The sequence below is a fragment of the Hemiscyllium ocellatum genome, chromosome 20 (assembly GCF_020745735.1).
Source record: "Hemiscyllium ocellatum isolate sHemOce1 chromosome 20, sHemOce1.pat.X.cur, whole genome shotgun sequence".
NCBI lineage: Eukaryota > Metazoa > Chordata > Chondrichthyes > Orectolobiformes > Hemiscylliidae > Hemiscyllium > Hemiscyllium ocellatum.
Genome location: NC_083420.1, coordinates 33,151,930 through 33,167,993, shown reverse-complemented (window position 1 = coordinate 33,167,993; position 16,064 = coordinate 33,151,930). Strand labels below are relative to the sequence as shown.

General features: G+C 39.3%; 1 protein-coding gene across 1 annotated transcript in view; it reads left to right on the top strand.

Annotated features, from left to right (window-relative positions):
- flii (FLII actin remodeling protein) overlaps positions 1–16,064 on the top strand; it is a 76,728-nt gene that overhangs the window by 808 nt on the left and 59,856 nt on the right. Inside the window, exons 2-5 of the mRNA XM_060840711.1 lie at positions 8,546–8,656; positions 9,682–9,753; positions 10,242–10,322; positions 11,251–11,336. Of these exons, the coding sequence (XP_060696694.1) occupies positions 8,546–8,656; positions 9,682–9,753; positions 10,242–10,322; positions 11,251–11,336 (350 nt within the window). The remainder of the gene's footprint in view (positions 1–8,545; positions 8,657–9,681; positions 9,754–10,241; positions 10,323–11,250; positions 11,337–16,064) is intronic.

Below are 16,064 nucleotides of genomic sequence, written 5' to 3'. Positions count from 1 at the left end.
ACCAAGCTTTTCATTCTCAGGAGTCAACCTGAATTCTGTTACTCTTCCTGTAGATCAAGTATACCTCCTTTGTTAGGAATCTCAATTATTATATGGCAGAAAAAGGCCATTATGTTTGCACCAGATCTTCATTAAGTATTATGAAATGCCGTTTGCCTGCCCTTTTCCCCCATATTCCTTGCATGTTGTTTTTATTCAAATAATCTAATGATCTATTGAATGCTTTAATTGAACCTGCAAACTTCCTCACTGCATTCCAGACTTAAGCTCCAGTTGTTCAAAAAGAGATTTTTTTTACATCATTTGCTTGATTTACAAATCACTTTAAAACAATGTTCTCTCGTTCTCAATTCTTTTAAAAGTGGCAACAGTTTTTCTGAATCTACTCTTGTCAGACCTAATGATTTTGAAAATGTCTACCAGATTTCCTCTAGTTGCTGTGTAAGGAGAACAGTCCCAATCTCTCCAATAAATCTTTTAACATAAGTTTTTCATCCCTGGTACTGATTTATAAATCTCTTCTGCACTCTCTCCAACGTGTTCCCAGCTGCCTGTGGTGTGGTGGCCAGAAGTGCACTCCACTGAGTTGAACACATGATGGGTACAGTAGTAGAGATCAAACCAATGTGAGATATGAGAGAAGTGGTGTCACCTACCCTCGGAGAGCAGAGAAGGAAATTCTGTTTCCTGCAGTATTGGACATTCTTTCAATAGCTGAAGCTGTATCAACCTGGGGGGCAACCTGAGATCAAACTTGATCTTGTGTCATAGCCTTCACTGCTGGTCTTAGGGGAGGGGAAGGCTTTGCATGCCCACCAGGACTAGGGAACCTGCTTACAAATTGTAGTGCCAATCCCCCCACACCACCTCCACTTGCTACGTCTGGGGAAAATGTCAGAAATTATGTGGACAACTGCAGACTGATGGTATTGTCTGGTGTACAATAGGAGTTTAAAGATGGCTGGAGTGCAGGAAATCCGTGTAAATTCTGAGATAGCTGGTAAATAGTGAGTTGTGCCAGGAACAGCGTGTGTAAGAGTGGGCACCAATTGGACATGAGAGACACCATGTAGTGTGGTAGCTAACTAATGAGGGGAGTTTGGTAAGATAGGGTGAGAATACCTACTAAGCCTTGTGATAACAAGCCCTTAAAAATAATACTCAGTGCAACTTGGACTTGCCCATTTGAAGTCAGATTCAGCTCTTGGACTTTGTTACGGCTAGTAACACATGAGGCAGACAAAGTATGCATTTATGTCTGTTTCTATAGCTAATTTGCAGTATTGAATTATGTCATAAATTTTGTCATCAGGGATGTAATTTTTAAGCCAAGGAGACCTTTTTAAAAAAATATTATTGCGGTATAGTGAGAATGATAGATTTCCTTACTTTTGATGGTCCTGCTTTAACCATAACAATTTTTAAAATAAGAATACACTTGCCAATTCAATGTTTAACTATTCAAGCACTGTGATTAAAGAAGAGACAAGTGATTTTTGAAGGTTTTTCAAAAGTAACTAGAATATTATTTTAGGGAAGTCAATAGCCAAGTGGTATCATTGCTGGCTTGTTACTCCAGACACCCAGGTATTGTATTGTTCTGGGGATCCAGGTTTGAATCCTTCCACAACAGATAGTGGAATTTAAAGTCAGTAAAAATCATGGAATTAAATGTTGAGTGATGACCACAATCCATTGTCGATTGTCAGGAAAAGAAAACATCTTGTTCACTATTGTCCTTTCAGGGAAGGAAGCTGCCTCCCTATCCGGTTTGGCCTACACAAGACTCCAGGTCCACAGCAATGTGATTGACTCTTAACTGCCTTCTGGGCAATTAGGGATGAGCAATAATTGGTGACCGAGCCAGCATCACCCTCATCCTGTGAATGAATCAACTAAAATTGTAATTAACAGTCAATCTAAATAAATATTAATGATACAATTTTCATTCTTTCTCCTCTAAACTGAAGATTTCACACACTTTAAGTTGCAAAGTTGGAGGATAGGTTAAATAATTTACCTGTCTTAAACCTTAAGCCTGTGCTGCCATTTAATAAGATCATGATTGATCTGACTACTTTGCGTTCTGGTCTCCATGCTTTAGGAAGGATGTTGTTTAACTTGAAAGGGTTCAGAAAAGATTTACAAAGATAATGCTAGGATTGGAGGGCTTGAGCTACAGGGAGATGCTGAATAGTCTATGACTATGTTCCCTGGAATGTTGAAGGCTGAGGGATGAGCTTGTAGAGGTTTGTAAAATCGTGAGAGGCATGCATAGGGTGAATAGCCAAAGTCTTTTTCCCAGGTTAGAGGAGTCCAAAACTCGAGGACATAGGTTTAAGGTGAGAGGGAAAGGTTTAAAAGGGACCTGAGGAGCAAAGTTTTCATGCAGAGAGCGGTGCATGTATGGATTGACCTGCCAGAGGAGGTGGTGGAGTTCTGTATTTGTCTTCCTCACAATTAACAGTATTTGCAAGATGTCTAGATGAGTACATGAATAGGAAAGGTTTATGGGGATATGGGTCAAATGCTGGCAAATGGGATTGGATCAGTTTATAATATCTAGTTGGCGTGGACGAATTGCACTAAAGGGTCTGTTTCTGTGCTGTATAGCTATGACTCTGTAACTGTCTTGGATAAGTTCAGCATAACCTCTTTGCTCTTGTACTCCAATCCCAATTAATAAAACCTAGTTGCTGCTTTATTAACTGCTGTCTCTATTTATCATAGAATCTTAATGGCGCAGAAAGTGGCCAATCGGCCCATTGACTATATACTGACCTTCAGAAGAGCATCCCACTCTGATCTAACTTCTACCCTATCCCTGTAACCCTGTACATGTCGAACCCACCTAGTCTGTACATTCCTAGACGCTATAGGGAATATTAGTATGGCCAATCCCCCTAACCTGCACATCTTTCGACTGCAGGAGGAAACTAGAGCACCTGGAAGAAAACCACACAGACACAGAATGAACATGAAACCTTTACACACACAGTCACCTATGGCTGGAATCAAACCCGGCTGCATGATGCTGTAAGGCAGCAGTGCTAACCACTAAGCCCTGCCACTTTCAAGGATCTATGTTCATGCACACCCAGGTCCCTCTGCCTCTATACTCCTTTATGTATTGTACCCCAATTTTGTATTGTCTATTCATATTCTTCCTACCCAGAATCATCACCTCCCACTTTTCCACATTGTGTTATCTGCCCACTTAACCAACATGTCATTATGCATTTGGAGTTCTATATTTGTCTTCCTCACAATTTACAATGCTTCCAAGTTTCTGTCATCTGCAAACTTTGAAATTTTCCCTTGCACACCAAGATCTTGATCATTAATATTTCGGGAAAAGTAAAAGTCCCAATACCAATCCCTGGAAGTTCTGCTTCAAGCACTCTTCTAGCCTGGAAAATATCCATTGTTCACTGGTCTCTGTTTACTATTAGTCAGCCAGTGTTGTGTCCACATAACTACTCTCCCTTTTATTCCACAACTATAACTTTTCTCACAAGTCTGTGTGGCAGTGTATCAAATAGCTTTTAAAAGTTCACGTACACAACGTGAGCAGGGTTTTCTCATCAACCCTGTAGAAAACTCGAGAAAGTTTGTCTTACCGAATTTTCCCCTGTAGCAATCCATGTTGTCTCTCTCAAAATAATCTGTCTTTTTCCATGTGACTATTAATTGTTTCTAGAAGCTCCCCGAGGCATTATTTGAACAATGCATAATGTCTGCTATTCTCTACTGAGTCTAGGGAACAACAAAAGATTATGACCAGTACAGATTTCACTGTCATGTTCTTCAGTATCCTTGGATGCATCTCATCTGTTCTTAGTGCCTTGTCAACTTTAAGTATCGGTAGCTTATCCAATATTTCCTCCATTTCAATTTTAAGTTTTTTAGTTAGAGCTGCCTTCTCTTTCACTGCAGGTATAACATCTACCTCCTTGGTAAAGACAGATGCAAAGCCTTGCCTGACATTGCTAGACAGTACAGGCAAATTAGTATGGCCAAACCCCCTAAGCTGCCCATCTTTGGACTGTGGGAGGAAACTGGAGCACCTGGATGAAATCCACACAGAGGAGGCAGCTGTATAACTTTCTTGCTTCTGTGTAAATTTTTGGTTTTTATTCTTTTACTTTTGTCACCCTTTTGCTCTTGATGTACCTATAGAAGACTTTGGGACTCTGCTTCACGTTGGTCACCAATCTTTTCTTATAATCCTTGTTTGCTTCTCAAACATGTTTTGTTTTCTCTCCTTCCCCTATATCTTCCTGTTGGCTATCAATTTGTTTTTTCACCTGTCACAAGTATCCTGTTTCTTTAAATTTCTATCTTTTTTTTTATTATCCAGGAAGATCTGGATTTGTTTGTCCTCTCTTTAAAAGATTATACTTTGACTGTACTCAAACTATCTTCTCTTTGAAGGTAACCCATTGCTCAGCTGCAGTTTTTCCTAAACCCTTTTTTATTCCAGTTTGCCTGGCCTAGCTCCATCCTTGCCCCATTGAAGTCGGCGCTCCCTAATTAGTTGATTCTTCCTGAATTTTATTGTCCTTTTACTTCAGCATCAAAAACTGACATGCACTACTCCATATTAAGCTCTCCATTGCCCAGTGTAATTATAGTTCTTTACTCATATATTCCAGCCTTGTTACAAAAACTAACATGTCCGTTCTCTTCCTAATTGTTTCCTGAACCTCTGTTAATTTTTGTTCATAAGCATATTTCAATTCCTCTGAATCAAAACATTTTTACCTTGTTAAATTTCATAATTTCAATGCGAGTCTAAGTCGAGTGCGGATTCAGGTAACCTTTATTGCGATCTACAGCTTCAATTATAGCATTGCAAAAAGGCAGACAAAAAGCTTCAGAATGTCTTCATTTATAAAGTTTAAATTTAGAGTGCACATGCCCCCATCCATCCACCCATTTGATGACTGTTAGCAACACCAAATTATCCCTCTGTAATTGGCTCTCTTGTACAGCACCTTGTACAATTTAAGCTTGCTACAGCAAATCAACAAAGAGCTGGACATCTTTCAACTGTGGGAGGAAACAACTGGAGCACTTGGACAAAATCCACGCAGAGGAAGTAGCTCTGTAACTTTCTTGTCTCTGTGTAAATCCAATCTTTGGTCCTTACTCTTTTACTTTTGCCACTTTCCTGCTATTGATGTACTTATAATCTTGAAAGAGATGGACAGGCTAGTGGCCCACCTCTGGTCCTTCATGATGTTTTCTAGACTGTTATCTCTATTCTCGAGGCTTTTTACAATGGGTACTGTATTCAAGTAACATTTGGCACTTGCACCATGTTAACTGCCAAATAATTAGAGACTTGCCTATTATTTCAGAAACCTTTTAAATTCTTCATTTTAGGAAATACAAAAGAATATTGATTTTTGATCAGTTCCAACAAAGTTATGTGGTTATACCTAATGTTAGAATTTTTTCCGTAATAAGTTGTGGCTTGATGTGTTCATTCAATCCAAATTTCAATGTCTGCTCGTCTCTATTCATTCTTTCCTGCAATGATAAGGGGGTTACTTTTACTGTCTGAAACTGGTTTGAATCTTTTCCTTTCATGCTTTTAATGCTATAATTAATTCAGAATCTATATCTATAATTATTGATTAAACAACTAATTAATGTGAGATGTTCTTATCTATGTCATGCATCAGCTGCAACCTTGAGGAAATGTTATTTTCAGCCCTTTTTGAATGGGCCATTGGCCATTTTGTGCTGCTCAATTGTGGGCGACCCTAACATATTCTTTCACAATTCAAAAAATATTCTTCCTCTACTTTTATTATTGTCAAAATGGATACCCTCCTATGTCACGAAACATGAAGAAAACCAATAACCATGGATGCTGGAAATCGGAAACAAAATTAGAAATTGCTGGAAAAACTCAACAGGTCTGGCAGCATCTGTGAAGCGAAAGCAGAGTTAATGTTTCAGCTACAGTGACCCTTCCTCAGAACGCTGTTCAGGCCCCTCGAACCTGCTCTGCTATTCAAAACGATCATGGCTGATCCAGCTTTCCTCATGTCCATTTTGCTGCCCTTTCCATACAACCCTTGGTTTTCATAATGATCAAGAATCTGCCTATCTTAACCCCGTAATTGTCTGAGGGAAGGATATCCAAAGATTCATAAGAAATTTCTTATCTCGGTCTTAAATTGGCACCCTTTTATTCAAAGGCTGTGCTCTGTGATCCTAGCTTCTCCCTGATGGGAAACATCCTCTCAGCTTTTACCCTGTCAAGTCTCTTAAGAATCCTCTATATTTCAATGAGATTACTTCTCATTCTTCTAAATTCCAGACGATAGAATCCCAACCTTTTAGCTAATGCTCGTAAGACCATCCATCCCTGGCAGGGATCATCCTAGGAAACCTTCTTTGTCTTACCTCCAATGAAATGATATATTTCCTTAATTAAGGGGACCAAAACTGCTCTCCAATTGTTAGCTGTAGTAAGACTTTCTTACACTAATACTCCAACCTGGTTGAAGTAAGGATTAACATTCCATTCTCTTTCCTGATTACTTGCTGCACCGACATGCTAACTGTGTGTTTCAAGCTGTCCTAAGTCCTTTCCTAATGAGGTTATTTAAGCTTTATCATAGATGATAAATACTGATGAAAAGAAATACTGTGTACTTTTATTATTAACTATAGTTTAAATCTCGCCATTTTTTACACTTAGTAATGATGAAGGAAATTCTGGTAAACCAATGTGAAACAATTCTGTGTGTTGTCCTTCCAGCATTTATATCTCAATCAACCTTATTTACATGATTATCTGTTCACTTATTACATTACAGTTTTGGTTCCAAGAATGTGCAAAATGATTGTTGTGTTTCCTACATACGATGGTGACTTGAACATGATGTTGATTTGTCATACTTGTATTTAGAATGGAAGTAGCCATGAACTCATTGAGCAGGAGCTTATGGACGCACTAGGCTTTATGGAGTGTGGGAGACTTTTCGACAGATACTTTGCAATGGCATAGTGGCTTTAATTAAATCTGTACTGATAATTTAATTCCTTTGTATTATTAGGTTTTTCACCCCAAGTTTAAGATTGACCTTTTTTCCCCCTTATGACCTTTTGATGTGGAAAATCATGCTAGTGTTACAAAATTAAAATGATAAAAATTGACATTTCACACTAAATAACAAAACCATGATCCTCAACAGCTTAACAGTCCTTCTGTTGTGTTTTTGCCCCTAAAAGTATTCTATTCCATGTTCATGAGATTTTTGAAGTGATAACAGAAATTTCTGTAAGTACTCAAATTCAGCTGTGTTTGTGGAGAGAGAACACCAGAGTTAATGTTTTAAGTTAAAATAATCTTTTATCAGGATAATATTCTGTTTTTTTTATGGATTTTAATTTTGTGATTCAATCTTACGACGAGTGCTGTACTCTCTTTATAGCTTTCATTTTTTTTGAGTAAGTGAGCGCTTCGAAAGCTAGTGCCTCCAAATAAACCTGTTGGACTATAACCTGGTGTTGTGTGATTTTTAACTTTGTCCACCCGAATCTAACAGCAGCCCCTCCAAATCATTTCCAAACTATTTGACTTGTAGCTGTCCCTTTGGTGAGATGGAAGCAAAGTTTTCAGAATAAAGGGTCACCTTTCAAGTAATCACAAATTAGGTTTGGCAATTACTGCTCTTCACATAAAAATATGTGCAAACCTAAAGACTTGCTTCAAACTCCAGAACCTATCTATGGCTGGATAGATTAATCTGTTGAGGCATTTGAAAAGTAAAGCATGTCACTGTACAAAATTAATGTTTCTTCAACAAAACAAAATGCTGCAATTTTTAATAATGCAGTGTGTCATTTTGGTAAATCTCAAATCCCATCCAGCGAGAAGTGAGATTTAACCTCATACCTTTTGGCACCTATTTGAACCAGATGAATCATCCAAACAACTATTCCTTCAGGCAACTGAATTGCTGTGGAAGCATACACTTTTGCATACAAGTTGCAATCTGCCACTTTGGATTGTGACGCTCAAGCCTGTAACTTATTTCCATCACCTGGCTGACCAGGGATCTGTCCTATTTTTACTGTTTGCCATTAGTGTATTTTGGCAGTGTTGGAAAGATCTACCAGTTCATGGATTTATATTGCAGGTGACCAGCTTTACTATCTTCTTTGGCCATCAAGTTCTCAAGTAGGACTTAAACCAGGAGTTTCTGGCTCAGAAGCAGGGATATTACTTCTGCAATAAAACCTCCTTGTTAGAATTAAAATAGTAAAATAATATTCTCAAGTGAATATGTATATAAATATTTCAGTTAAAAACATAACAGATCCCTCAGGATTGAAGGTCTTTGACAAATAAGAAACCAATTGAAGTCTTGCCATTTGCATTAATTGTATGATATGTTTTGAAACAACAAATATTTAAAGTAATACCTGAAACCTGCTTGAAAACTGTTGCTGCTTAACAAAGACCTTAAGAGGTCTGTATATTTCAGCTGCATTTGGAGCATGTTTTCTTTTCATTTCAAAGGGTGGATATTTTCCTGAACATGTTAAATGCATGACCAGTTTGAGATGGCTGAAGTTGAACAGAACAGGACTCTGCTACTTACCAGAGGAATTAGCTTCTCTTCATAAACTGGTAGGTTATCTAGCTGGATTACTGATTTGATTTTTGATTTGAATACAGTGTGTATCCGTATTGTTTATAAATGTTTTTTCTTTTGATCACTCTCCCAAGCAATGTCTTCTTTGAGGGCTATTACCAATACTGCTTTTTCCTGTATAAAAGCAATTTGATTCTCCACAATCAGTTCTCCATCCAGTCAAGGTACAGGAGGTGGTTACAAGGTGAACAAGACCAGAAAATTAAGCAATGTATTAAGAAACAACATTTTCATTGGATCCTTTCAAGTACTGTATGGAAGTTAGGACATCCTTGACATCTGCTGTTGGAAATGCAAAAGGGACGACAGGGACTACAGCTTGGTCAACATTTTGTGGCTGTTTGAGATTATTAATGAAAAGATGTTGATTGTAATTAAGTCCTAATCTATAATGTTGTGTTTATAAATCCTTGTTAAACTAGCCAGCTCAGAAGAAAAGATTTTGCAATACTGCAGTTGATCTGGTAAACCAGAGGGGAAATTTAATCAGGATTTCTGCTTATTATTGAAAACCAGAAATACTGGAGATCACAGCAGGCTGACTCTTTATTTCTGCTTATTATGTTTTGTCAGCATTCTACTTTAAACTATTTATTTTGGGACAAGATCAAACTCAGTGTGATATTCCTCAGTGTGAACCTTCTGACTGTCAAGATTTATATTTGAAGAAAGAAAGGAATTTTGTATTCTTGAATTCTAATTGCGCAAAGTTGTTTTCATCAAGGATGTTAACAACTTCTGAGGAAATTGTTGCTATTGTTAAATCTTTGACACACGCTGGGCAGCAAATTAGGTTCTAATTATTACGGTGAAATATTTATTGATATTTGGACTTTGACTTGGAGATCCTGTTTTAAGGCAAGTTAAGTGACTGACACTGTTTTTAAAACAGTCCCATTATTTATGACATTTTTAATTTTAATGTATGCATTATAACTTCTATAAAAGTATATAAAGTGATTTGTTGTGCTGTAAGTTGAATAGTTTGCATTTGTTGCAGGAACATTTGTCAGTAAGTCACAACAGCCTGACGACTCTTCATGGGGAGCTCTCGAGCCTGCCATGCCTACGGGTGAGTAATTTAAAAAAGCAGAGAATTGAAGAAATGACTCTGGGAACTCTAGCAGTGCAATTTTTATAATTAATGAGCAGCAAAATCATAAGAGAAGTCAAAATTTTGAAAGCATTGTCTTAGTGGTGTGTACCTCCTTTTCATTTCCTGCTCCTGACCTATTTGTAAACCTCTTCACTGATTCTTCAATGTGCTTATATCAGAATTTTACTTCCAGTGTACAACTGGGAGTTGCTAGATTTTTATGCTTCATCTTGTCTTAATACTGAAGTTTTATTGTCATAAACATATGTTTGTTATTTAGAGGGGTACACATAGAGTTCATGAAAGAAACTGTGAAATTCAGCTGGCTTTCAAAGTATACTCTGAATTTATGACATATTCAAGACTACAGACTTTTTGTCTATTGGCGTAATTGTACAAAAGAATGTTTTCCCACATTATCTGGGAGTTGAAATTGTATGTCATGTGCTCTGTGATCTCTGCAGGCCATTGTTGCTCGAGCTAATAACCTGAAGAATTCTGGTGTTCCTGATGACATTTTCCAGTTGGATGATCTCTCTGTACTGGTATGTTGACTGAAGGGGTTTATTACAGTCCAGTTATTGTGTTCGCTGTTAGATGAAGCTTATTTCGGCTAAATCTAAACCATATGGCTTCTCCACTAATGTTGATTTAACAAAAAAAGCCCAGAGTAGCATCCAGACATGTATTTGAAGTCTGATCTCAGTTTTAAAAAAATTTTATATTTGATGCATAAACAGTACAGCAACAATATTTGTACAATGCTGAGGCTGCAATTCTTTCTTGCATCTATTAGATATTCAGTGAATGTGATTGAGTGAGCCATGTTTTTAAATGTGTCAGAAACATCAAGTTCTACCCAATTTTATCCTGTCAGATTCCTGATGGATATGATTTTGTGGGAGGTGGAGTCTTCCAAGATTAAACTTGTAGCTCTACTTCGTGAACTGAGATGGAGTGACAGAAGTCTTTTTTAAAATGAGTTATTGTTAACTTTAAGTTATTTAATGTTTTTTGTGTTCCTATCTCCATGAACACCTGACCTGTGCTCAGGATGTACCTAAGATGTGAGGTTAGAGATTGAAGGCTATGGTAGGATTCAAATTTACTGTGCCATTTCCATGACACCAAATTTTGATCCAAGGGTGAAGATAGAGAGAGAGTTGATGTTATGACTATTTGGCAACTACAGAATATTTAAATATCCAATGCAGTATTTGCTAATTGGAAACTTGGAGTAACAAGATGGGTGTTGTTATCGTTCCCATCCCTCCATTCTTTTCCCTTAACCATCTATAATTGTTTGAGATGTATGATCTGTGAAATACATCTGGAAGAAATAACGTGCTCACTGCAGAAGCACGTGATAATTGCATCTAAAGACATTATCTTTTGAGAGAGGATTTTTTTCCAAACAACATTAAGCTGCTGTTTTAAGAATGTTTTGTTGGTTGACATAGATTTGTGTTTCAGGACCTCAGCTACAATCAGCTGACTGAGATTCCAAGAGAATTGGAGAATGCTAAAAACATGCTGGTGCTCAATTTGAGCCATAACAGGTAAGCAGGGCTCCCATGAAAAATATAGTTATCGTGAGATTAAAAATAAATCTTCCTCAAATATAAGAGTAGGCCACCCAGGCTCTTGATCTTGCTCGGCCAGTCAGTAAGATCATGGCTGATTTGATTGCAATATGAATTCAAATTCCATCCTGCTCCTGATAACCTTTAAACCCCTTGCTGAAAAAGAATCTATCTACTTCTGCTTCAAAAGTATGCATCGACTCTGCTTCCAATATCTTTACATGAAGAGAGTTGCAAAGACTCGTGAATCCTTGGAGAGAAGAAATTGTGCTTAATGTCTTCTAAACAGTGACCCCAAGTTCTAGGTTTTTCCATAAGAAGAACCATTCTTTGCATATCTAGCTTGCAAAGACCCTCAGGATTTTAAGTTGCAAACAAGTCGCCTGTTATTTTTTGAAACTCCAGATGAAAGCATAACCTATTCACCCTTTTCTCATAGGACAACCCACCCGTTCCAGATATTAGTTGAATAAACCCTCTCTGAATTTCCTTCAGTGTATTTACACACAGTGGGTTTCCTCTGGGTTCTCTGGTTTCCTCCCACAGTCCAAAGATGTGCAGGTCAGGTGAATTGGCCATGCTAACTTGCCCATCGTACTAGATGTATTCGTCAGAGGGAAATGGGTCTGGGTGGGTTACTCTTCAGAGGATCGGTGTGGACTGGTTGGGCCAAAGGGCCTGTTTCCACACTATAGGGAATCTAATCTAAAAAATTAAATCTTTTTAAGCAAAGTGATCAATGCTGTGCACAGTATTCTGGATGCAGACTTGCCAGAGCCCTTTATTACTGAAGTAGAGAGGGGTGATTCAATTCCCCTCACCATAAATGATACATTTTTGCCTACCTAATTACTTGCTTTACCTTTATAATTTTTGCAATTCATGCAAGAGGGCACCAAGATAACTCTGCATTTTTCTTTAATCTCTCATAATTATGCTTTTTCATTTTTCCTGCCAAAATCGACTTCACATTTCCCACATGATCTCGGTTTGCCATATCTTTGCCTGCTTGCTTAATCTGTCAATATCTTTTCATAACTTAATTGTATCCTTTTCAAAGCTTATTTTTCAACCTATCTGTGTTGTCAGCATATTTGATGACCATATTTTCTGTTCCTTCATATAAGTTATTTATATAAATTGTGAACAGTTGAGGTCTCAGCACTGATCTTGTGGTACACCTCACCAACAGGCAAAAGAACTATTTATTAGGAGAAAGTGAGGACTGCAGATGCAGGAGATCAGAGCTTAAAAATGTGTTGCTGGAAAAGCGCAGCAGATCAGGCAGCATCAAAAGAACAGGAGAATCGACGTTTCGGGCGTAAGCCCTTCTTCAGGAATGAGGAGGGTGTGCCAAGCAGGCTAAGATAAAAGGTAGGGAGGAGGGACTTGGGGGAGGGGCATTGGGAATACGATAGGTGGAAGGAGGTTAAGGTGAGGGTGATAGGGCGGAGAGGGGGTGGGGCGGAGAGGTCGGGAAGAAGATTGCAGGTCAAGAAGACGGTGCTGAGTCTGAGGGTTGGGACTGAGAAAAGGCGGGGGGAGGGGAAGTGAGAAAGCTGGAGAAATTGCATTCATCCCTTGTGGTTGGAGGGTTCCTGGGCGGAAGATGAGGTGCTCTTCCTCCAGGCGTCGTGTTGCCATGGTCTGGCGATAGAGGAGGCCAAGGGCCTGCATGTCCTTGGCAGAGTGGAGGGGGAGTTAAGTGTTCAGCCACGGGGAGGTTGGATTGGTTGGTGCGGGTGTCCCAGAGGTGTTCTCTGAAACGTTCCGCAAGTAGGCCGCCTACTTGCGGAATGTTTCAGAGAACACCTCTGGGACACCCGCACCAACCAATCCAACCTCCCCGTGGCTGAACACTTAACTCCCCCTCCACTCTGCCAAGGACATGCAGGCCCTTGGCCGCCTCCATCGCCAGACCATGGCAACACGACACCTGGAGGTAGAGCGCCTCATCTTCCGCCCAGGAACCCTCCAACCACAAGGGATGAATGCAGATTTCTCCAGCTTTCTTATCCCCCACCTTTTCTCAGTCCCAACCCTCAGATTCAGCACCGCCTTCTTGACCTGCAATCTTATTCCTTACCTCTCCGGCCTATCACCCTCACCTTAACCTCCTTCCACCTATCGTATTCCCAACGCCACTCCCCCAAGTCCCTCCTCCCTACCTTTTATTTTAGCCTGCTTGGCACACCCTCCTCATTCCTGAAGAAGGGCTTATGCCTGAAACGTCGATTCTCCTGTTCCTTTTCTGCCTGACCTGCTGCGCTTTTCCAGCAACACGTTTTTAAGAAAAGAACGATTTATACCTACTCTCTGCTTCCTGTTATCCAGCCAAACTTCTATCCGTTTCAGTATGTTACTTTTACATCAGGATCATTTGTTTTTTACAATAAGTTTTTTTTAGTAGCAACTTAAGAGTTCTGAAAGACACTTGCTAAGTACAATATGTCCACTAGTTCACTTCTTCAAAGAACACCAATAGACTGGTCAGACATGACTTCCTTCTCACAAGACCATGTTGGCTTTACCTGATTACTTTGAATTTATCCAAGTGCCCTGCTACAACTTCTTTAAAAATACTTTCTAATATTTTAAACTGTGATTAATGATAAACCAACTAGAATGTAGTTTCCTGCTTTCTGTCTCCCTCCCCTTCTTAAATAAAAGAGGTACATTGGCAAGTGGTCAATCTAAAAGGACCATTCTTGATTCAAGGGAGTTTTGGATAATTAAAGACAATGCATTAACTATTTCACTAGGCAATTTTTAAGAACTGGGGTGAAGTCCATCATAGAGTCATAGAGATGTACAAGATGGAAACAGATCGTTTGGTCCAATTGGTCCAACTGGTCCATGCTGACCAGATAGCCTAACCTAATCTAGTCCCATCTGCCAGCATTTGGCCCATATCCCTCTAAACCCTTCTTATTCATATACCCATCCAGATGCCTTTCAAATGTTGAAATCGTACCAGCCTTCACCACCACCTCTGGCAGTTCATTCCATACATGCACCACCCTTTGTGTGAAAAAAAAATGCCCCTTAGGTCTCTTTTATATCTTTCCCCTCTCATCCTAAACCTACGCCCTCTAGTTCTCGACTCCCCTACCTCAGGGAAAAGATCTTATCTATTTACCAATCCATGCCCCTCATGATTTTATAAATCTCTATAAGGTCATCCCTCAGCTTCTGACGCTACAGGGAAAACAGCCCCAGCCTATTCAGCCTCTCCCTGTCGTTCAAATAGTCCAACCCTGGCAACATGCTTGCAAATCTTTTCTGAACCCTTTCAAGTTTCACAACATCCTTCCTATAGGAGCGAGACCAGAATTGCACACAATATTCCAAAGCGGCCTAACCAATGTCCTGTATAGCCGCAACATGACCTCCCAACTCGATGCTCTATCCAATAAAGGAAAGCATACCAAACGCCTTTTACACTATCCTATCTATCTGTGACTCCACTTTCAAGAAACTATGAACCTGCATTCCAAGCTATCTTTGTTCAGCAACCCTCCCCAGGACCTTACCATTAAGTGTATAAATCTGCTCTGATTTGCCTTTCCAAAATGCAGCGCCTCACATTTATCCGTTAGGACCATGGCAGCCTACAGTTTCAACAATTTGCTCAGAAAAATAAGCATAGATGTGACACGAAGTTCTTTTCTCCCCTCCATTTCCTGATTTATTGCTGCTTCTGGGATATTGTTTTATCTTATGTTGTGAAGACTGATGCAAAAATATCTATTCAATTCATCCATTTCCTTTATTTGAATGATTAATTCGCAAGGCTGAGTTTTTTTTTGACCAATGCTCATTTTAACTTTTTTAAAAAAAATTTTCAGAAATTCTGTACCACTCGTTGTCTTGTTTCTGGCTAACTTTCTCTCTCTATTCAGTTTCTGGGTATTCTTTGCTTTCTGTATTCTGTCCAGTATCTAACCTGCCACTTAACATGTACATTCTATATGTTTTTTAAATTAGTATTATCTTTTATCATTTCTAGTTGACCATGGGTGGTGGATCCATCCCTTGGAAAATAAAATCTGAAAGAATTGCGGATGCTGTACATAGAACGTAGAACATTACAGCGCAGTACAGGCCCTTTGGCCCTCGATGCCAACCTGTCATACCAATCTGAAGTCCATCTAACCTACACTATTCCATGTGCGTCCATATGCTTGTCCAATGGCAACTTAAAGTTGGCGAATCTACTACTGTTGCAGGCAAAGCATTGCATACCCTTCCTACTCTCTGAATAAAGAAACTACCTCTGACATCTGTCCTATATCTATCGCCCCTCAATTTAAAGCTATGCCCCCTCGTGCTCGCCGTCACCATACTTGGAAAAAGGTTCTCCCTGTCCACCCTATCTAACCCTCTGATTATCTTATGTCCCTATTAAGTTACCTCTCAACCTTCTTCTTTCTAATGAAAACAGCCTCAAGCCCCTCAGCCTTTCCTCGTAAGACCTTCCCTCCATACCAGGCAACATCCGAGTAAATCTCCTCTGCACCCTTTCCAAAGTTTCCACATCCTTCTTATAATGCGGTGACCAGAACTGTACACAATACTCCAAGTGCAGCCGCACTTGAGGTTTGTACAGCTGCAGCATAACCTCATGGTTCCGGAACTTGATCCCTCTATTAATAAAAGCTAAAACACTGTATGCCAACTTAACAACCCTGTCAACCTGGGTGG